Source organism: Blennius ocellaris (genome assembly GCF_963422515.1).
Source record: "Blennius ocellaris genome assembly, chromosome: 7".
NCBI classification, from domain to species: Eukaryota; Metazoa; Chordata; class Actinopteri; order Blenniiformes; family Blenniidae; genus Blennius; species Blennius ocellaris.
The window spans coordinates 169,079-191,967 of NC_137656.1; the positions used below are offsets into that span (position 1 = coordinate 169,079).

Consider the following 22,889-nt stretch of genomic DNA (forward strand, 5'->3'; position numbering starts at 1 on the left):
CAAATCGATTGATCCTTGATTGACGACAAATCATCCCTGGAGAGTTTGTGCTATTCGGGTGAGTCGTTTTTGCAAAGAGTTTGTAAAATACATACAAAACAATAAATAAACATATAAAAGCAGACGATTCACTGAGTCGTCAACAGAAGTTAGTGCCAGTTACATTACAATTGGTAGGATTACTGCCTATGGAGAGTAATATCTGCGCCCTGCAGGGAGAGGATAAGAATCATTTATTTGACTGGGTAAGTGACAAAAAGTTGCGTTGTCACTCTAACAATCAGACCGTCAACATTCACAGCTCGTCTTTTCTCCGGCGTCTTCAAACGAAACTTAATTCTTTAACCCCCTGAAAAAGAACAATTAGACTCCAGAACTATTCCTGAATATGAAACGCAGATAAAACCTCCGAATCAGAAAAACACTGGCTTCTAGGTTTTAACCGAAGTTTATTGAAGTTAGATGAGAAGTGCAGTTTTTTCCTGCTTCAGTAACTTTGATCTGTAATTTTCAAAAGAAAAAATAAGAAGAGCAAAGTGGCTCATAAACCAAGCAGATTAAAGTCTGCGTCATATTTTAAAGTTGTTCAGAGAAACTCCTAAATATTGATCGTCACTTCAGATTGATGAGGAAATGAGACGAGGAAAGGAGACGAGGAAAGGAGACGAGGAGCCCGACCTCTTCTATTTGCTCCACATGAGAAATGTTCCAGCGCTTCAAGGAAGAAGTAAAAACCCAGCCAACGTTTATCTTCACTGCTGCAAATGGAAAATATTTAAAAAGAAACAACCAAGCGTGTCGTTGAGTTTAATAGTTTGAGACGTCAGACGAGGAGGAAACGTGTCGCTGCTTCAGACTCTGGGAATCTTTCTGGAGCTCAATGCTGCTCTGGTAGCTCAACTCAGGGTTTAGCTTCAGGGTTTAGCTTCAGGGTTTAGCTTCAGGGTTTAGCTTCAGGGTTTAGCTTCAGGGTTTAACTTCAGGGTTTAGCTTCAGGGTTTAACTTCAGGGTTTAGCTTCAGGGTTTAGCTTCAGGGTTTAGCTTCAGGGTTTAACTTCAGGGTTTAGCTTCAGGGTTTAGCTTCAGGGTTTAACTTCAGGGTTTAGCTTCAGGGTTTAGCTTCAGGGTTTAGCTGAGCTTCAGGGTTTAGCTTCAGGGTTTAGCTTCAGGGTTTAACTTCAGGGTTTAGCTTCAGGGTTTAGCTTCAGGGTTTAGCTTCAGGGTTTAGCTTCAGGGTTTAGCTTCAGGGTTTAACTTCAGGGTTTAGCTTCAGGGTTTAGCTTCAGGGTTTAGCTTCAGGGTTTAGCTTCAGGGTTTAACTTCAGGGTTTAGCTTCAGGGTTTAGCTTCAGGGTTTAACTTCAGGGTTTAGCTTCAGGGTTTAGCTTCAGGGTTTAACTTCAGGGTTTAGCTTCAGGGTTTAGCTTCAGGGTTTAACTTCAGGGTTTAGCTTCAGGGTTTAGCTTCAGGGTTTAGCTTCAGGGTTTAGCTTCAGGGTTTAGCTGAGCTTCAGGGTTTAGCTTCAGGGTTTAGCTTCAGGGTTTAACTTCAGGGTTTAGCTTCAGGGTTTAGCTTCAGGGTTTAGCTTCAGGGTTTAGCTGAGCTTCAGGGTTTAGCTTCAGGGTTTAGCTGAGCTTCACGGTTTAGCTGAGCTTCAGGTTTAGCTGAGCTTCAGGGTTTAGTTTCAAGTTCTAGCTTCAGGGTTTAGCTGAGCTTCAGGGTTTAGCTTCAGGGTTTAGCTTCAGGGTTTAGCTTCACGGTTTAGCTGAGCTTCAGGTTTAGCTGAGCTTCAGGGTTTAGTTTCAAGTTCTAGCTTCAGGGTTTAGCTGAGCTTCAGGGTTTAGCTTCAGGGTTTAGCTGAGCTTCAGGGTTTAGCTTCAGGGTTTAGCTGAGCTTCAGGTTTAGCTGAGCTTCAGGGTCAGAGAAACTCAACTCTGGTTCCGGTGGAAACGACATACAAATCAGGCCAGGTTGTCATTATGGTGACTGTCAAAATAAAAGTACCAAATCCAGGAGAATATAAACCGGGAGTCGTGACAATACGGAGGAAACGTTCTGATTGGCTCTACTGAGCATGTGCAGAACTACTAGTTACTATAAGCAAGTTACATTTTCATTCATTTCAGTCTGTTGTATTTGTTTAAATCCTCAAAACACAACGAAGGTTTTGTCTCTAATTGCGTAAGCACGACTCACAACACCACCTGGTGGTACAAGTTGGTATTGCGAGGCGGAACTCGCTGCCGAGTCCAGTGACTGCAGACAAGTCCATAAGATCTTTCTAATGCTGCGGTCGGTTCGCACTGCTTTTGCAACACAAAGGACGATTTCCGACGTTCCCAAAGCGGCGCCGCCTCAGACCCGCACAAATGTCAGCGTGACCACAGGAGAGGCTCCTCCCCCTCCAGGGAGGCCGAAAAAAAAATGTCATGGAAGCCATCAAATTGACGGGTCGTCATAAAAGAAGGTCCTGTGGGAATAGATCTGCTCCACATCACAGGCCAGGTCCTGAACCTGCGACCGCCTTCTCGTTTCGCTCACACATCAAATGGACGATGGCGGGGGAGGGAGGAGGGGCGGGGGGGGGCAGCGGGGGGGGGGTGAGACCGACTGGCCAAGAATAGAGTTGCCCTTTTAATGTATCGACGCACATCTGGTTGTAGAATCCGCCTTGTAAATTCAATAGTTCATGCTGACGACCCCAATGTGGACGTTTCTTCTTCTATAGAGCTGCTCCCTGTTTGTGCACCATCTTTTCTCTGCCATCTTCTTGTTCTCCGTCCACACGTCTCCATGGACACCAGGCTTCAGGGCCTGTAGTTCACCTGCCAGGCCTCCAGGGGCGCTGTGACTCACCAAACACACCAGAAACACAGAAGAAGACAGAGCACAGAGAACTTTAGAAGTAGATCCTGCTCATAAACCTGAATATAATTCTAGTTCTCCTGCTAGGTGTCAGTAGCTTCTAGTTCTATAGGTCTATGGCCCTCCTGCTGCTAGCGTCAGTAGCTTCTAGTTCTATAGGTCTATGGCCCGCCTGCTGCTAGCGTCAGTAGCTTCTAGTTCTATAGGTCTATGGCTCTGCTCCTCCTGTTGCTAGCGCCATTAGCTTCTAGTTCTATAGGTCTATGGCCCTGCTGCTAGCGTCAGTAGCTTCTAGTTCTATAGGTCTATGGCCCTGCTCCTCCTGCTGCTAGCGTCAGTAGCTTCTAGTTTTATAGGTCTGTAGTCCCTGATTGTTGTGGTTATTTGATGACATCACGGACCGCGGTGGGGGGGAGGGGGGGTGATTACCTCACCTCTTCATCGTCACGTCGGTTCCCTGAACGTCCAGCGTGACGTTGCCGGTCGGTTCCCTGAACGTTGCCGGTCGGTTCCCTGAAGGTTGCCGGTCGGTTCCCTGAAGGTTGCCGGTAGGTTCCCCATAAGGTTGCCGGTCGGTTCCCTGAAGGTTGCCGGTCGGTTCCCTGAAGGTTGCCGGTCGGTTCCCTGAAGGTCGCCGGTCGGTTCCCTGAAGGTCGCCGGTCGGTTCCCTGAAGGTCGCCGGTCGGTTCCCTGAAGGTTGGCGGTCGGTTCCCTGAAGTTTGCCGGTCGGGTCCCTGAAGGTTGCCGGTCGGTTCCCTGAAGGTTGCCGGTCGGTTCCCTGAAGGTTGGCGGTCGGTTCCCTGAAGGTTGGCGGTCGGTTCCCTGAAGGTCGCCGGTGGGTTCCCTGAACGTTGCCGGTCGGTTCCCTGAAGGTTGCCGGTCGGTTCCCTGAACGTTGCCGGTCGGTTCCCTGAAGGTTGGCGGTCGGTTCCCTGAAGGAGTTCTAACCTGCCGCCTCTCTCTGCAGGGAAACAGTTGAGCAAGAGAGCCCAAAAAGAAAAGCCAGTTTTGGAAAACACAATATGCAAGTATCAGAGTCTCGTCTCCGCTTGTAGAGCACTAACCACGCTGTGTGTGTGTGTGTGTGTGTGTGTGTGTGTGTGTGTGTGTGTGTGTGTGTGTGTGTGTGTGTGTGTGTGTGTGTGTGTGTGTGTGTGTGTGTGTGTGTGTGTGTGTGTGTGTGTGTGTGTGTGTGTGTGTGTGTGTGTGTGTGTGTGTGTGTGTGTGTGTGTGTGCGCAAACCAATTAAAAAAAAAAAAAGTTTCAGTGAATCAAACCTCCAGGAAGTTTTTCTTCCTTGTAGAACTTTCTAGAACGAATCGCCACTTTTTACTGCTGAAATATCTTTTCTTTTCTTCTTGTGTCATTATTTCCCTTTTTCTTTCTTTTGTTCTTTTTCTTATTGACCTTTTTTTATTTTTATTTCTTTGTTTTTTTCATTATTTTTCTTATTTCTCATTTTTTTTCCTTTTTTCTATTTTTACTTCATTTTCACTTTTTCTTTCTTTATTTTTCTTCTTTCATGTTATTCTCATTTTTCATCTTTCTTTCCTTTTTTCTCTTTTTTTGTATTTTTCATCGTATGCGTTTCTCCTTTTTTCTCCGCTTTGCTTCATTTTTCCCTTTTTTTCTTTTATTCTTTTTTTCTTATTTCATCTTTCTTTTTCCTTTTTCTATTTTTTGCTTCATTATTCCCCTTTTTGCTTTCTTTTATTCTTTTTCTTTTTCATCTTTGTTTTCTTTTTACCTTTTTTGTATTTTTGCTTCTTTTTTTATCATTTTTCTTTTTGTTTTTTCATTCTTTTTCTTATTTCTCAATTTTTTTCCTTTTTTCTCTTTTTACTTAATTTTCCTTTTTTCTTTTTTCTTCTTTCATGTTATTCTCATTTTTCATCGTATGCGTCTTTTTTCTCCGTTTTGCTTCATTTTTCCCTTTTTTTTCTTTTTTTTCTTTCATCTTTCTTTTTTCCTTTTTCTCTTTTTTGCTTCATTATTCCCCTTTTTTCTTTCTTTTATTCTTTTTTCCTTTGTATTTTTTTCTTGCTTTTGTTCTTTTTCTTTCTTTTTATTCTTCTTTTTTATCTTTTCTTTCTTTTCTATTTCATTTCTTTTTGCTCACTTCTTCTTCTTCTCCCCCTCTCCCTAGAATATCTCTAAATAGTTTTATTTTGAAACAGCCTGGCTGTTTCCAGCTTCCAGGATGCGTCTTTGAACCGCCTGCAGCACCAAACGCTTGTAGTTTGACACCAGCCTCGTCGTGCGGCTGCGCGGACAAAGACGCCTGACGATGGTCCGAACCGATCCATCGATCATCCTGGAAGCGCCGCCGTTCGTTTTGTGGTGCGACGTTGCGTCGGCCATCTTGGTTTGGGGCAAACAGGTTTCCTGATGCTCGTACGGCAATTTGCGTGTTTCTTATGTACGCTGGCAAAAATCAATCTGTGGAGGTTAATTTAACTTAGTTGAATCAGTGAAATCGACAATAAAAATGTCGTGTCTTCACACAAATATATTGAGTGTTGAAGTGTAAAATATGAGATATAAAAGGTGCGTTTTGGGAACATGAATAATTTAAGTATTGTGGGCAAATTCCGCTTTGTTCAGTTTTTTACAGTGTTCCTACTTACCACAGGCGGACGGAATAAAGATATTTAGAATCACTTTGATTTTATTTTTCATGTTGGAAAAAGTAATTTAAATAAAAACGATGGTACTTGATCAATATAGGTAAATTATGCAACAAGTTCCCTTTTTTTAGTCGATCTAGTAGAATATTTTTTATCAGTGTAGATAGTTGTTGTATAGACAAAACAACTTAATTACTGTGAAAAATTTACCTTTTTTTATATATTGTATTCTAATTTTTTTATTAAAAATGAGCACGTGAGCATCAGCAGACGCTTCTTGTCCCGCCGTTCGGCGGCGCCACTCAAACCGCAGCGTGAAGATAAACGCTGCACGTCGGCGGCGGAGCTTCGCCGACATGCAGCGTCGAGAGCTTGTAATTTGACACCGTCCTCAGGTCGGCCCGCCGCTGCTGTTTCCAGCAAACCTCATCCAATAGAATGGCCTTTTTTTTTTTTGTCTAAGCCCCGCCCCCTTCGTGGCTGTTGCTGGGTAGATTATACAAGGTGTTAGTTTAATGTTTTTTGTGTGTTAAACTACTTAAAAAGTGCCAGTGGAGCGTCTCGACGGAGACGAGGACGTCGGTTCCAATCCGGGCAGCGGGTGGTGGAATGCTATTGGTTTGTTTGTGTTTGGGGGCGGGGCTTAGCCAACGATGGCATGTGTCATCGACCTCATGTCGTGTATAAAGTAGAGAAGAAAATGTTCTTTATTGATCCACCAATTCACAGTCAAAGTCTTTTTTTTGTTTATTTTTTTATTTCACAGCCTGGCTCAGTTTTAAAATCTCTCAAATTTAACTTTTAGTTTTGGATGAAAAATTGAGCCAAACTGCTCTCCGGTCAGTGAAATCGCAGTTCCTGTCCTTTAAAACAGTGTTTTTCTTGAAAACACCTTGAAACCTTGAAACCTTTCAACCTCTGGTGTTTCCTCCAGATCGTCAGCTGAGTCGTGGGAAATTATCACATTTCACATTGTTTTCTAAAAAACCTTTGCTCTCACAGCGACAGTGTGTTGCAGAGTAATCCTGTATAAATACTCTTCACCACTAGAGGGCAGCACAGAACTTTGCCGGTGAAATGTAAAGTGACAGACGTCAGTGTGGTTCATCTCCACCTCCTGCTACCATCTTGTATCAAAGTACTGTGTCAGTGACAGTGATGGAGAAGTTTTTGAAAACCAGGATCTCAGCTCTTCATCCATCAGGTCCAGGTTTCACACTGAGGGAGGCACTATTAAAAAAAGTCCTTGCTTTCTGGATTTACTGGATTCCTGTTGATAAAACTTTGATGAGAATGACTTTGATGTCTTTGATGAGAAAGACTTTATATTGTTAATAGAGGCTGCAGAGTTTAACATTTTAACATTTTCAGGTGGAGGTGTGACTCCAGATGTTTCCAAAGAAAAAAGTGTGTCTCGGCTCTAAAAAGGTAGAAAAACACTGGTCTAGAGGACGTTCAGTGTTTTTCAACCTTTTTAGCAGCCGCAGGAGGTGGAGATGAACCACACTGACGTCTGTCACTTTACATTTCACCGGCAAAGTTCTGTGCTGCCCTCTAGTGGTGGAGAGTATTTATACATGATTACTCTGCAACACACTGTCGCTGTGAGAGCAAAGGTTTTTTAGAAAACAAAGTGAAATGTGATCATTTCCCACGACTCAGCTGACGATCTGGAGGAAACACCAGGGTGTCGTCTGTCCCGAACGCTAAACGACGTCTGAGGACTCAGAATGTCAGTTTTCTGTCCGTAGAACCGTGTTTGTGTGAACATTGATTTCTGTAACTGATTTGTGTCTTGTTTACTTTCATCCCTCACAAACAAACAAACAAACAAACAAACGGGAGTCAAAATAAAAAAAAAAAGAAATTGGGAAATACTTTTTTTCTGTATTTACTTGATTCCTGTTGATAAAACTTTGATGAGAAAGACTTTGATGTCTTTGATGAGAAAGACTTTATATTGTTAATCGAGGCTACAGAGTTTTATTTTAACATTTCCGGTGGTTCCAGGTTTCTCCAAACCAAAAAAAGTGTTCCTCGGCTCAAAAAAGGTTGAAAAACACTGTTTTAAGTCGACCTGCCTTACCTTTTGTGGGCCACGCCGACGCGCCAGAGCTCAGCCTGTCAGTCACAACTCGGGGCGGCGGCCTGAGACTAACTGTGTGTTTGGTTTGGAAGGGAAGACCCGGGGAGCCTTCTCTCTGCCCAAAGGAGCCCGAAACGTGTTCCTGAACGAGACGGAGGACTCTCGGAACGTGTTGGGTGAGTCGGTCCGCGGGAGGCGGAGCTTCTCGGCGGCTTTGCCGGGAAAACCAGCCGCCGAACTTCCTGTTTGGAGAAACGCTAGCTCGCTCACATCCGGCACACATCAAAGCCTGTGTCGCTGGGTTCTTGTCTTTTCCCGAGACAAAACCCACAGATGTGAACGAACCTGTTTCAAGATCCCCCCCCAACCCCCCCAACTCCACCCACCAACCCCCCCACCTGGAACCTCTCCAGATGTGTTTTGAGATCAAAGCGTATCGAAGACGTCCGCCTCCGCAAACCCAGAGTTTCCTTTTGCATCTGCTTAACTTACCTGTATCTGTTTTCTACCCCCCCCCCGTAACCCCGCCCCCCTACCCTTAACCCCGCCCCCCTACCCACCCGCCCCTTTCTTCTCCTGCCGCCGCTTCCACCTTGCCGAAGGTTTCCTAAAGATGTTTCTCATCCCCGACGGATCTCGACATGTGATCATCCAAGAACATGAGGCCTCGCCTCAAATTCTTGGTAAGTGAATCCACACATGAGAGAAGATCCTCTTACCTCCTCGTTTACCTGGGGGGGGTGGGGGGGGGGGTTCCTCCTAGCAACACGCTGGCGCCTCCTAACAACACGCCTCCTAGCAACACGCCGGCGCCTCCTAGCAACACGCTGGCGCCTCCTAGCAACACACCTCCTAGCAACACACCTCCTAGCAACACGCTCGCGCCTCCTAACAACACACCTCCTAGCAACACACCTCCTAGCAACACGCTGGCGCCTCCTAGCAACACGCCTCCTAACAACACGCTCGCGCCTCCTAACAACACACCTCCTAGCAACACACCTCCTAGCAACACGCTGGCGCCTCCTAGCAACACGCTGGCGCCTCCTAGCAACACGCCTCCTAACAACATGCCGGCGCCTCCTAGCAACACATCTCCTAGCAACGCGCCTCCTAGCAACACGCCTCCTAACAACATGCCGGCGCCTCCTAGCAACACGCCTCCTAGCAACACGCCTCCTAGCAACACGCCTCCTAGCAACACGCCTCCTAGCAACACGCCTCCTAGCAACACGCCTCCTAACAACACGCCTCCTAACAACACGCCTCCTAGCAACACGCCATCGCCTCCTAGCAACACGCCTCCTAGCAACACGCCTCCTAGCAACACGCCTCCTAGCAACACGCCATCGCCTCCTAGCAACACGCCTCCTAGCAACACGCCTCCTAGCAACACGCCTCCTAGCAACACGCCTCCTAACAACACGCCTCCTAACAACACGCCTCCTAGCAACACGCCATCGCCTCCTAGCAACACGCCTCCTAGCAACACGCCTCCTAGCAACACGCCATCGCCTCCTAGCAACACGCCTCCTAGCAACACGCCTCCTAACAACACGCCTCCTAACAACACGCCTCCTAGCAACACGCCATCGCCTCCTAGCAACACGCCTCCTAGCAACACGCCTCCTAGCAACACGCCATCGCCTCCTAGCAACACGCCTCCTAGCAACACGCCTCCTAACAACACGCCTCCTAACAACACGCCTCCTAGCAACACGCCATCGCCTCCTAGCAACACGCCTCCTAGCAACACGCCATCGCCTCCTAGCAACACGCCTCCTAGCAACACGCCATCGCCTCCTAGCAACACGCCGGCGCCTCCCAGCAACACGCCGGCGCCTCCTAACCACACGCCGCTGATTGCAGCCGTCAAGAACCAGGCCACCGGCCACTACATCCTGAACGGGAAGGGGGAGGAGGCGCGGTCCCGGAGCTTCATCGACCTGGGCGTGGAGTGGCACTACGTCATGGAGGAGGACGTGGAGACGCTGCAGACCGACGGGCCGCTGCACGACCCCGTCGTGGTCCTGGTGAGGAAAACCTCCGACTCGGCAATCATGTGAAGGAAAGAGTCTGACGCCCTGAGGAGTGACGTCACAGAGCCTCCACTCGTTATGTAATAACGCCGCAATTTAGCGTCGGCGACTTGCCGGTAGTGCATTGTACCGGTGTTTCGGATTAACTGGTGTCCCTGTTAAATGATGCACCCTGTTCTCGTTGGAGTCACTGGAGGAACTTTTACACTGAAACTGAGGAGAAAAAACACTTTGAACATAAAAAATAAAGTAGAGCAGGCAGATGGGAAGTTACAACTCCTCGTTTATTTTAACATTTACTAGTTGAGTCAAGGGAGTGGATTAGAAAAGCAGATTGAGTCCATGTTTACAGGACTGCTGTTCACATTAACACGACTTTTAAAACCTGAATGAGAAAACAGGCGAAGTATTACTTCAAGGATAGACTTTTAAAAAAAGATCCATTAGTGGGAGGAAAGAGGAAAAACACAATTTCCTGCTTTATTTAATAATCCCCTTTTAAAGTGAGAGTCTTTTCACTCATCGTCTCATTATGGGATATAATCAATGCTCGTATAATTACATGGAGATAAATGGAGGCTTCAGAGGTCAGAAGTTAATCTCTGAGGTCAAAAACACTGACAGGATTATTTATTCCCGGTGTCGGTCTCTCGCCGCCGCCGCTTAATTCTTTCAGAGGTTTTTGTTGTTGTTGTTGTTGTTGTTTTTTTGTTATTTGGGCTTTTCACAGTGAGAGTGCTCATTAAGCTTTTACCAGACTCGCTTTTTCATTCTGCTCCTCAATTACCCATCATTGTTGGCTTTTTGGTTTTTTTTTACCTGCGCTGAGAAAAGCAGCTTTGATTTGTTTACATCAGTTTGGTTGTTTGTGTCGGAGCCGAAGGGCATTCTGGGTAAAACAACAAGACAAAGACTGGAGCTCCACTGGAAACTTCTTTATTTTGTGTTTTTTGTTCCAGAAACGTTTTGAAAACTGCGTCCATTCACACGGAAACTTAAAAAAAAACAATGTAGTTGGCATGCCAGGCCACCAGTTGGCGCTGTGGTTTGTTTTAGTGATGAAACCACACACACACACACACACACACACACACACACACACACACACACACACACACACACACCCACGCAAAGTAATAATTAATTAAATGGTGAAATAGTTGAATATGCTTGTTATTTTTATATCAAATTAATTCATATTTTAATTCATTAATGACAATTATATATTTCATTCCAATTTTAATTAACTAATGAAACATTGAATTAATTATTTCATGATGTATTTATTCATTTAATTTTGACACATTTAGACCATGAAACTATTAATTGAATAGCAAAATAAATGTTGTTGTTTTTTACATAAAATTAATTGGTATTCTAATTAATTAATGACACATTTAAAGACACATTTATATAATTTAATTCCAATTTTAATAAATGTATTACATTAATTTGTATTGTAATTAATTAATTACACATTCAAAGACACATTTATATAATTTAATTCCAATTTTAATAAATTAATGTCACATTGAATTAATTAATTAATGGTATATTTATAAATGTAATATTGGCTCAGTCCTCCATAGAAATACGACAAAACTTGAATCACACAAATATATTCTGGATCATACAAATATTGGCATAAAATATTTCTTTAGCTGTATTTTTGTAAGTTTTCTAACAATACAACAACTTTAAAAAGCTTAAATGTGATGGAGAAACGTGCGACGACGTGGTAAATTGCTTGAATATATAAATATATTTCCCCGTTACGCCGGCCAGCAGGTCTTCCGCTATGAAAGGATTTAATATTCCGGCTAATTATACAAAATGGTGCAACACAAATCTTGAAACATCACCGATTGAATTGATAATAGGGGAAAATTAAAAAAATAAATAAAACCTTATTATACTCACTTCATTTAGCTTCACATTTCCATAAAGTAATCTGTCCGACCATTCAAAGCTCAATATTCATGACTTCCTAAATGATAATATGATCTAAAAAGACGGATAATTTCCCAGACCTTCATTCAACCAAACACGAGTCGTTCAGCTTCGCTTTTTGTCCACGATTCTTTGATTCGCAGAGTATTTGAATGCAAATGAGGGACGTCGCCACAAACCTGGTGCTTTAATAAGACAGTGAGGCTTTGTCGTTTTGTTGGTTTGTTCAAAAAGTTCCACCTTGGAAGCCTTTTTTTCCAATTCGTTTCCATGGAGACAACTCTGTTTTCCAAAAGTTCCACCCGGGAAATTATTATTATTATTTTTTTTAAAGTTGCGTTTCCAGTGACTTCAAGCTTTCCGCATTTTCCACACATTTCCAGGGAGAGATGGAGTTAGAGCATTTTCAAAAAGTTCCACCTTGGAAGCCTTTTTTTCCAATTCGTTTCCATGGAGACAACTGTGTTCTCCAAAAGTTCCACCCGGGAAATTGTTTTTTTTTTATAGTTGCGTTTCCAGTGACTTCAAGCTTTCCGCGTTTTCAACTCAAGCATTATCAAAAAGTTGCATTTTGAAAAAGTTCCACCTTGGAAGCCTTTTTTTAGTTGCGTTTTCGATTTGTTTCCATGGAGACAACTCTGTTTTCCAAAAGTTCCATCAGGGGAATTTTTTTTCTTCTTTTTTTAAAGTTGCATTTCCAGTGACTTTTTGAAAATGCAACTTTTTGATACTGTTGAAATTGGGAAAAAAAGGCTTCCAAGGTGGAATTTTTTGAAAATGCAACTTTTTGATAATGCTCCACCCGGGGAATTTTTTTTCTTTTTTTTAAAGTTGCGTTTCCATTGACTTCAAGCTTTCCGCGTTTTCAACTTAAGCACTATCAAAAAGTTGCATTTTCAAAAAGTTCCACCTTGGAAGCCTTTTTTTAGTTGCGCTTTCGATTCGTTTCCATGGAGACAACTATGTTTTCCAAAAGTTCCACCAGGGGAATATTTTTTTTAAGTTGTGTTTCCAGTGACTTCAAGCTTTCAGCGTTTTCAACTTAAGCATTTTCAAAAAGTTGCATTTTCCACACATTTCCAGGGAGAGATAGAGTTAGAGCATTTTCAAAAAGTGGTTGGAAGCCTTTTTTTCCGATTCGTTTCCATGGAGTGTTAGGGTTAGGGTTGAAAACGCGGAAAGCTTGAAGTCACTGGAAACGCAACTTTAAAAAAAAAAAAAAAATTCCCGAGTGGAACTTTTGGAAAACAGATTTGTCTCCATGGAAACAAGTCGAAAGCGCAACTAAAAAAAGGCTTCCAAGGTGGAACTTTTTGAAAATGAAACTTTTTGATACTGCTTGAATTAGGGTTTCCAAAAGTTCCACCCGGGGAACTTTTTCTTTTTTTTAAAGTTGCCTTTCCAGTGACTTCAAGCTTTCAACGTTTTCAACTCAAGCATTTTCAAAAAGTTGCATTTTCCACACATTTCCAGGGAGAGATGGAGTCAAGAGCATTTTCAAAAAGTTCCCCTTACGAGGCCCGATTCTTTGATTCGCAAAGTATTTGAATGCAAGTGAGGGACGTCGCCACAACCTGGTGCTTTAATAAGACAGTGATGGTTTGTCGTCTTTGTCTTTGTCTTTGTCTTCGTCCCCCCCGATTGACAGATTATACCCAAGGACAACGAGACGCGCTCCACCCTGACGTACAGGTACATCGTCCACGAAGACTCGGTGCCCGTCAACAACAACAACGTGATCCAGGAGGAGGCGTACGAGTGGGCGCTGAAGAGCTGGTCGCCGTGCTCCAAGCCCTGCGCCGGAGGTGACGAGCAAAACCTGGGAATTTAACCCTCAACTACGCTTCTGTGTCGTCGCTCGTCTTTTCTCCCTCATTGAACCTGGGTTGTTTGTTTGTTTGTTTGTTTGTTTGTTTGTTGGATACCTGGAAATATGTCCGTGGTGTCCACAGTTTCAGTGTTTTCAGCTCAAGCATTTTCAAAAAGTTCCACCTTGGAAGCCTTTTTTAAAAATTCGTTTCCATGGAGACAACTCTATTTTCCAAAAGTTCCACCCGGGAATTTTTTTTTTTTTTTTTTTTTTTTTTAAGTCGCATTTTCAACTGAAGCATTTTCAAAAAGTTGCATTTTCCACACATTTCCAGGGAGAGATGGCGTTGGAGCATTTTCAAAAAGTTCCACCTTGCATGCCTTTTTTTCAGTTGCGCTTTCGATTCGTTTCCATGGAGACAACTCTGTTTTCCAAAAGTTCCACCCTGGGATATTTTTAAAGTTGGTAGTAAACGATGGTAAATGTTAGTAAATGTTGGTAAATATTAGTAAATGTTGGTAAATATTAGTAAATGTTAGTAAATGTTGGTAAATATTAGTAATTGTTGGTAAATATTAGTAAATGTTAGTAAATGATGGTAAATGTTAGTAAATGTTGGTAAATATTAGTAAATGTTGGTAAATATTAGTAAATGTTAGTAAATGATGGTAAATGTTAGTAAATGATGGTAAATGTTGGTAAATATTAGTAAATGTTGGTAAATATTAGTAAATGTTAGTAAATGATGGTAAATGTTGGTAAATGTTAGTAAATGTTGGTAAATATTAGTAATTGTTGGTAAATATTAGTAAATGTTAGTAAATGATGGTAAATGTTAGTAAATGTTGGTAAATATTAGTAATTGTTGGTAAATGCTGGTAAATGCTGGTAAATGTTATTAAATGTTGGTAAATGTTAGTAAATGATGTTAAATGTTGGTAAATGCTGGTAAATGTTAGTAAATGTTGGTAAATATTAGTAATTGTTGGTAAATGTTATTAAATGCTGGTAAATGCTGGTAAATGTTATTAAATGTTGGTAAATGTTGGTAAATGTTAGTAAATGATGTTAAATGTTGGTAAATGCTGGTAAATGTTAGTAAATGTTGGTAAATACTGGGAAATGTTGGTAAATGTTGGTAAATGTTATTAAATGCTGGTAAATGCTGGTAAATACTGGTAAATGTTGGTAAATGTTATTAAATGCTGGTAAATGTTGGTAAATGTTGGTAAATGTTATTAAATGTTGGTAAACTCGTCTTCCTCAGGCTTCCAGTACACGAAGTACGGATGTAGAAAGAAGGGCGACACCAAGATGCTGCACCGCGGCTACTGCGACGCCAACAGGAAGCCCAAACCCATCCGCAGGATGTGCAACCTCCAGGACTGCACTCAGCCGCAGTGAGTTCCCTCAAAGTTCCTCAAAGATCCCTCAAAGATCCCTCAAAGATCCTCAAAGATCCTCAAAGATCCTCAAAGTTCCCTCAAAGTTCCCTCAAATTCCCTCAAATTGCCTCAAAGTTCCTCAAAGTTCCCTCAAATTCCCTGAAAGTTCCCTAAAAGTTACCTCAAAGTCACTCATAGTCACTCATAGTCACTCAAAGTTCCCTCAGTCACTCAAAGTTCCCTCAAAGTTCCCTCAAAGTTCCCTCAAATTCCCTGAAAGTTCCCTCAAAGTTCCCTCAAAGTCACTCAAAGTTCCTCAAAGTTCCCTCAAAGTTCCCTCAAAGTCACTCCAGCTCGGCTCTTCAACAAAGAATCAGTAAACACATCAGTGTAAAAAGTTTTATATATATATATATATATATATATATATATATATATACACGCTGAGCCATGTACTCCCAGGCGACTGTCGTCGTCTGCTCATTCCCTCATAGCAACAGTGCTGCAGCTTCCTGATTGGCCGGTTGGGCTGGACTCTGACCAATAGAAAACGAGTGTCGGGTTTCTGTTGTTTCTCTTCGACTCTGTTGCGACTCTTCCTCCACAAATCACACATCAGACACACAAAACGCGTCTTATTATTATCATCGTAACTGCGGGTTTATTCTTCCTTTCAGCAACATTTAAAAAGTAGTTTAAAGCTTAAAATGGAATTTGCGTCATTTAGAGAAACGACTTGTCGGATTCCAGATTGTTCACAATGTTTTTCACCACGAGACCCAAGAAGCATCAGAAGGACTTTTATTAAATATGTCAGATGGATTCCAGGTCTTGTTTTCTTATTCTTGTGTGTTTAATGTGATTTAAAACGAGTTAAAATTGCTGTAAAACCTGCAGCTTCAGGGCTCCTGTGTGTCTGGTTCTACTGTAATCTGGCGCAATATGACCCGTTTAAACACGTTTAAACTTTCAAACGAGGTGAAACACAACGTAGAAAAACTATCTTAACTTGCATATTTTAAGTTTTAATTACAATTTTTTTTCCATTTTAGCTGTGTTAACAATTTTGGCTCTCCTTTAAAGCAATTTTTGAGCTTTTATTGTCTTTTAGAAACTCCAGTCACTTGTGTTTTGTTTTTTAAAAACCTTTTTATCTTTTATTTTTCAATTTTAGTTGTTCAATTCAACTTTATTTCTAAAACACAGTCATTTCTATGCATTTTCCCCGGTGAAAACCCAGCAGTTAAAGTTTAACCACGAGACAAGAGTCACTTTTTGAGATGGAAGGTTTTTTTTTCAGCTCGGCTGAGTTGAAACTTGGTCCTCAGACTGAACGGAGTGACGTTGAGTTCAGGAACGTTCAGACACTCCTGGGATTCTTCCATTTGCTCCACTGGTAGAAAACTTTTAGAACGAGAGAGAATCTAAACGGGAACAACTCAAGAAAGTACATTTGAATAAAGTCCAACGCGTCTCTCGTCGACGTGGGATTGTAGCTCCGAGCAGGCAGAAACCCCACGAGTCTATCGTTTTACTTTTTATTTAGTTATTTATAAGTTTAATGGCGTTTTAACATTCTTGACATTTGGAGCTCAAGCCGAGACGACGTCCTGACACAAGAGTCAGACTGGAGGAAATGACACTGGAAGGTGTTCGTGTAACTTTATAACAGAGTCTTTCATCCTGAGGCCATTAATGGAAATCTACATACAATATGTCTGCTCTCGTCTGTATATTATATATATATATATTTTTCAATTCAAATCAAATGATTTGTTGATCTCAGAAGGAAATTCTTGACATTCTTTTCCTCCCTCCCCTGATCCACGTCCCTCCGTCAGGTCCTTCAATTCAGTACATTTCTATTTCTATAGCACCAAATGCAACAAGTTATTTCAAGGTTTTGTTCACACAGAAAAAGTTTACATCAGTCAGAGCAGAAACCTGCAGAACCAGAGTCTCTCGTCCTCCACGTCCTCACGTTGTCCCCGTCTCGTCTCTGTCCAGGTGGACGTCAGACGAGTGGGAGAACTGTCCCCGCTCGTGCGGCAGCCTGGGCTTCCAGATCCGGACGGTGCGCTGCGTGCAGCTCCTCCACGACGCCACCAACCGCTCCGTCCACAGCAAGTACTGCAGCGGCGAGAAGCCGGAGAGCCGGCGGCCCTGCAACCGGGTGGCGTGCCCCGCCCTGTGGAGGACCGGCGCCTGGTCAGAGGTACACACTGCCCGCCTTGCCTCGCCTTGCCTTGCCTCGCCCATTTTCCATTACACTATGGTACCACAGCGGCGTGGGCGGAGTCATCGGAGCTTAATAACACATTAAATAGTCTATATATCTATTCATAACGTCACAGCGTAGGAATCGTTGTGACGGTGTTTCAGTTAAACTGGTGCCCCAGTTAACTGGTGTCCTCTGCCAGCAGCCGTCAGCAGCAGCTGATGTCAAAATAAGACAAACAAACGACACTTTGAAGTTTATTGTGGCGAAGCGGCGTTCTCCAGGAGGAGCTTGCGGGTTCTGGTCTTAACGTCTGCTGTGAAAAGGAGACGCTGGAGGAGGCCGGGCACCAGTTAGCAGGGGAACCAGTTAATCCGGAACACCGGCGGTGTCACGGCTCAGAGCCCTCCCGGTACCGGCCAATCGGCGGCTGGCGTGACGTCGTCGACTGGCCTCAGCTCGCTGGGAGCCTGGAGGAGGAGCCAGGGTGCCTCACCTGGTACCTGGTCACCTGGTACCCGGTACCTGGTCACCTGCTACCTGGTCACCTGGTATCTGGTCACATGATCACCTGGTACCTGGTCACATGGTCACCTAGTACCTGGTCACCTGGTACCCGTTACCTGGTCACCTGCTACCTGGTCACATGGTATCTGGTCACATGATCACCTGGTACCTGGTCACATGGTCACCTGGTACCTGGTACCCAGTCACATGGTACCTAGTACCTGGTCACCTGGTAAATGGTCACCTGGTCACATTGTACCTGGTCACCTGGTACCCGGTCACCTGGTACCTAGTACCTGGTCACCTGGTAAACAGTCACCTGGTCACATTGTACCTGGTCACCTGGTACCCGGTCACATGGTACCTAGTACCTGGTCACCTGGTACCCGGTCACATAGTACCTAGTACCTGGTCACCTGGTACCCGGTCACATAGTACCTGGTCACCTGGTACCCGGTCACATAGTACCTAGTACCTGGTCACCTGGTACCCGGTCACATGGTACCTGGTACCTGGTCACCTGGTACCTGGTACCAGGACAATACAATGTGGACAATTCAGCCACAGACGGGTGGAATTAACCTTCAACATTTAACCCGTCAGCTCGACGTTTCCCGCAGTTTCACATTAAACGATTCCTTTTTCGTAACTTTTAGAGTTATTCGAGGGAACGGAAAAAAAAACAACAACAAAAAAAAAAGCATGAAGCATCTGTAATATTTAATTTAGAACGGCGTCACGTCTCCTCTGAAGCCAGTTTCACCTCCTCCACTTCATCAGAGCGAGACAGAACGGTGAATCAGGCCTCCTGCTGTGAGGCTGGATGACGGCAAGCAACAAATAAGACACAGGAATTGTGTGAAAAGCCCAAATTAACATTTTTAATATAGGTTGCTACGTGCCACATATATGAATAGTTGATGAAGATGAATATTGTCCACAGGACTATGAATACAATAGGATTCAAAACAGGTTTAATTGCAGATGCATAATACATGAATGGGAAGTATAGGAGTATTATGCGGTTAAGGCTCGTGTTCAGTCGAGTGTTTTTGTTCCAAACATTTAGGCTGGAGGTTCTGCGTCGCTTCAGACTCATTTTCATTCTGACATTTCCGTTCAGATCAGCGGGAGGTCCGACGCTGTGAAAGACTCCAGTTGTTCATTAAGGATCATTAAAGCCACCGTTGAGTCTTATTGAAGTGAAATCCAGCCGATACTGAGCCCCGCTGGTTTTCAACCCTTGTGTTTTGGATGTCTGTTTCCATGACAACGGTGCTCGGAGCCACTGAAAACACAAGTTTATGAAAACAGCTCGCGAAATGGCACTTTATGGAACGGCCATCTCCGCTCTGCGCTAAGCTAGTGTAGACCGAGCTGCTAATGAGCGTAGCATTGTTGGTGCATGTAGCATGTAGCAATGCTGTGTGTGAGCCTGAAAATCTTTAGCATGTAGCATCGCTGTGTGTGAGCCTGAAAGCTTTAGCATGTAGCATCGCTGTGTGTGAGCCTGAAAATCTTTAGCATGTAGCATCGCTGTGTGTGAGCCTGAAAGCTTTAGCATGTAGCATGTAGCGATGCTGTGTGTGAGCTTGAAAGCTTTAGCGTGTAGCATCACTGTGTGTGAGCCTGAAACTCTTTAGCATGTAGCATTGCTGGTGTAAGCCTGAAAGCTTTAGCATGTAGCATCACTGTGTGTGAGCCTGAAAGCTTTAGCGTGTAGCATGGACCAATGCTGTGTGTGAGCCTGAAAGCTTTAGCATGTAGCATGTAGCGATGCTGTGTGTGAGCTTGAAAGCTTTAGCATGTAGCATCGCTGTGTGTGAGCCTGAAAATCTTTAGCATGTAGCATCGCTGTGTGTGAGCCTGAAAGCTTTAGCATGTAGCATGTAGCGATGCTGTGTGTGAGCTTGAAAGCTTTAGCGTGTAGCATCACTGTGTGTGAGCTTGAAAAGCTTTAGCATGTAGCATGTAACATTGCTGCTGTGTGAGCCTGAAACTCTTTAGCATGTAGCATCGCTGTGTGTGCGCCTGAAAATCTTTAGCATGTAGCATTGCTGGTGTGTGCCTGAAAGCTTTAGCATGTAGCATCGCTGTGTGTGAGCTTGAAACTCTTTAGCATGTAGCATCGTTGTGTGTGAGCCTGAAAATCTTTAGCATGTAGCATTGCTGGTGTGTGCCTGAAAGCTTTAGCATGTAGCATCACTGTGTGTGAGCTTGAAAAGCTTTAGCATGTAGCATCGCTGTGTGTGAGCTTGAAAAGCTTTAGCATGTAGCATCACTGTGTGTGAGCTTGAAAAGCTTTAGCATGTAGCATTGCTGTGTGTGAGCTTGAAAAGCTTTAGCATGTAACATTGCTGGTGTGTGAGCTTGAAACGCTTTAGCATGTAGCATCGCTGTGTGTGAGCTTGAAAAGCTTTAGCATGTAGCATTGCTGTGTGTGAGCTTGAAAAGCTTTAGCATGTAACATTGCTGGTGTGTGAGCTTGAAACGCTTTAGCATGTAGCATCGCTGTGTGTGAGCTTGAAAAGCTTTAGCATGTAGCATTGCTGGTGTGCGCCTGAAAGCTTTAGCATGTAGCATCGCTGTGTGTGAGCTTGAAACTCTTTAGCATGTAGCATGTAGCATCGCTGTGTGTGAGCCTGAAAATCTTTAGCATGTAGCATGTAGCATCGCTGTGTGCGTGCCTGAAAGGGGGGGAGGTTTTCTTCCCCCTGTGACCGTGGGGGGGTTTGTGGACTCCCCAGTGCTCGGCGACGTGCGGCGAGGGGACGGAGAGGCGGCTGGTGACGTGCCGGGCCGGAGACCAGTGCAACGGGGACAAACCTGAGAACGTGAGGACCTGCAGACCCGGAACGTGTCACGGTAGGACCGCCAGAGACCCAAGATCTGTTTGTTCACAAGGAGAAAATTCACCCCCGTTTAAACCTTGATGCTCTTTTTTTTTTGGTTTTTTACGGCCCCGCGCTGAAGCGGCAGCATCAAAGCAGCTTTCACTCATAAATATGCTGCTTTTTCGTGAGAAAACCAAACGTACCTCGAGCTGCTTCGTCTCATTCGGGTCGCCTCTGGAGGAGATTATTGATTTTCACAAAGTTGACTTGGCAAAAGTGCATTTCTGAGTATATTTCCTTTATAGCTGAAGTCTCGCTAAAATATTCAATTTGGCCTTGGAGTACAAGACTCGATTAAGGTTAAATTGACATTTTTATCTAAAGTGTGTCTCTATCTATGTGTTCTGCTCCTCCGTCGGCGTAACCATAGTTACGCTACGGCTCCGGGTTTAATGGACAGAAACCCCAAAACATGAGAACACAACAAATACGTAAACAATTTAACACAAATTACTTAATAACTTAACAATATATACAGGATGTAGCCCTGTGTTGAAAATACACCGATGATTCAAATGTGTAAATAAAAGACAGTAATACTGTTTATGTTCAAACTAAAGTGCTGCTTAGAATAGTGACGTTATACCGACTGACGGCCACTAGAGGGACTTTTACACTGGAAAAACACGTGTCGAAATGTTGCGTAACACGTGACCTCTGAGGAAACCGGAGCTCTGACGTCGCCGCTGTGGTTTTCCAGACGAGCCGTGTCACGGAGACAAGTCCATCTTCTGCCAGATGGAGGTGCTGGCGAGGTACTGCTCCATCCCGGGCTACAACAAGCTCTGCTGCGACTCCTGCAGCCGCCGTGGCGGCGGCGGCGGCGGCGGCGCCCTGTCCATGTTCTCCGAGGCGGAGGAGCACGCCCGCTTCGGCTCCGCCTCCCAACTCCTCGAGACGTTGACGGCCTCCCTGGGCGCCAACGTCACTCGCACCACCGCCCGGCAGGGGGCGGGCCGAGCGTCCGGCCTTGCCGCCGCCGCCGCCGCCACAGCCCCGCCCAAGAAGACCCCGCCCAGGGTCACCGCAGCGCCGCGGAGGGTTCCGCGACACGCAGAGAGGCCAAGCGGCGCAGCGGAAGGCAGAGGAACGACGGTTTATTCTGAAGTGGAGAGATGAAAGCGGCACGAGATGAAAGCGGCACCTTTGTTGTTTGTTTTTTTGGGGGTGGGGGGGATTGGGGGGGGGGTGGGGGGGGATTTAATGTACAGTCGATGCTTCAGGTTCATCGTGAGTCTCGTCACAACGACAAACACCACAGGGGGAAACGTTGTAGGAAAAGTGCTGGCTCACTTTGATTTTTAAGAGTTTTAATCACAAAAAAATGGGCAAAACTAAGTGAAATAGTAGGATCCTGCCGCTGGCTTCAATCATGTAACACCCCCCCGCCCTCCCCCCCCCACCCGTCTGATCCCACCTCTCTGTGGTTTTTCTCATTTAATGAATTGGGCTCCTTGTTGTTTGGTTCACATTCCGAGTGGAGAAGTGAAAATGTCACCAGGTGCCGTCGTTACTTCTGAAATGTGTTCCGGGGAAGAAAAGGTACGAAGACAAAGGCTCATTGAACTTGTCACACATTTAGAGAGAAAAATAATAATAATTGGAAAGTTCATAGTTCGTTTTTGTTTTGTTTTTTTTGTTCTTGTGATTTTCTTCCACTGCAGAATCTTCGTTAACGAGGGAGAGCGAGTCTTTTAAAGTGCCTCCATGTCTGGAGTTTTAAAGTAGAAAAACTGGTCGTTTAAAAAAAAAAAAAAACAACATGTGCGATTGAGCCGACCAGAGGTACCACCCCCCGGGCATGGGGGGGCAGTGTTGAGCAATCAGTGAAGAATAAACTCACGACACCACCTAGTGGTACAACGCAGTACTGCAGGGTAGTGGTGGTGTTTTACTAAAACTAGATCGGAGACGAAGCTCAGCGGATTTTTTTAAAACTCATAAACGAGGATCTTCTCTTTGGACGATAGACTGACTTTCAACACTGATATTTTCTGCGTCAACAAATTAAAAACGTCACATATTGTTCTTTAAAACTCATCTGGAGGCGGAGTTTGTATTTGTAACGTCAGGAAATGAACAAATAACGGTAAAAAAAAAGCTAAAAACTCCCCGTACTTGAACGCTGCCAAACTTCTTTCCAATATTCTAAAATAAAAGTCCACATTTACAGATAGTTTAGTCTTTTTTTGGTTTTATTTTTACATATTACGCAAACTCAAAACAGTCTTGTAGTGCAGAAAGAACTTGACCAGAGATGTAAGCGTTAGGAAAATGGTTTTAGTTGTATAGATAGTTGTTGTTTTTTGTTTTTTTCACAAATTGCTGTTTAAATGGCACAAGTGCAGTTCTTTTAATGGAGATGAGTATTTATAAAGCTTCCTGTAAATACTGTACATGAGAATATCAGTATTATTGTGACGACCAGAGGAGACGTCGCGGCACCCTTTTCAACCGGCGGACACAAAAGACGTCCACCTTCAGTGTTTTATAGGCGTTGAGCGTTAG

General features: G+C 44.1%; 1 protein-coding gene across 1 annotated transcript in view; it reads left to right on the forward strand.

Annotated features, from left to right (window-relative positions):
* adamts3 (ADAM metallopeptidase with thrombospondin type 1 motif, 3) overlaps positions 1-21,500 on the forward strand; it is a gene marked incomplete at its 3' end in the record, with an annotated part of 103,584 nt that extends 82,084 nt beyond the window's left edge. Inside the window, exons 16-22 of the mRNA XM_080499894.1 lie at positions 8,181-8,261; positions 9,448-9,611; positions 13,216-13,372; positions 14,645-14,777; positions 16,770-16,977; positions 20,235-20,352; positions 21,082-21,500. Of these exons, the coding sequence (XP_080356020.1) occupies positions 8,181-8,261; positions 9,448-9,611; positions 13,216-13,372; positions 14,645-14,777; positions 16,770-16,977; positions 20,235-20,352; positions 21,082-21,500 (1,280 nt within the window). The remainder of the gene's footprint in view (positions 1-8,180; positions 8,262-9,447; positions 9,612-13,215; positions 13,373-14,644; positions 14,778-16,769; positions 16,978-20,234; positions 20,353-21,081) is intronic.
* Positions 21,501-22,889: the final 1,389 nt, after the last annotated feature.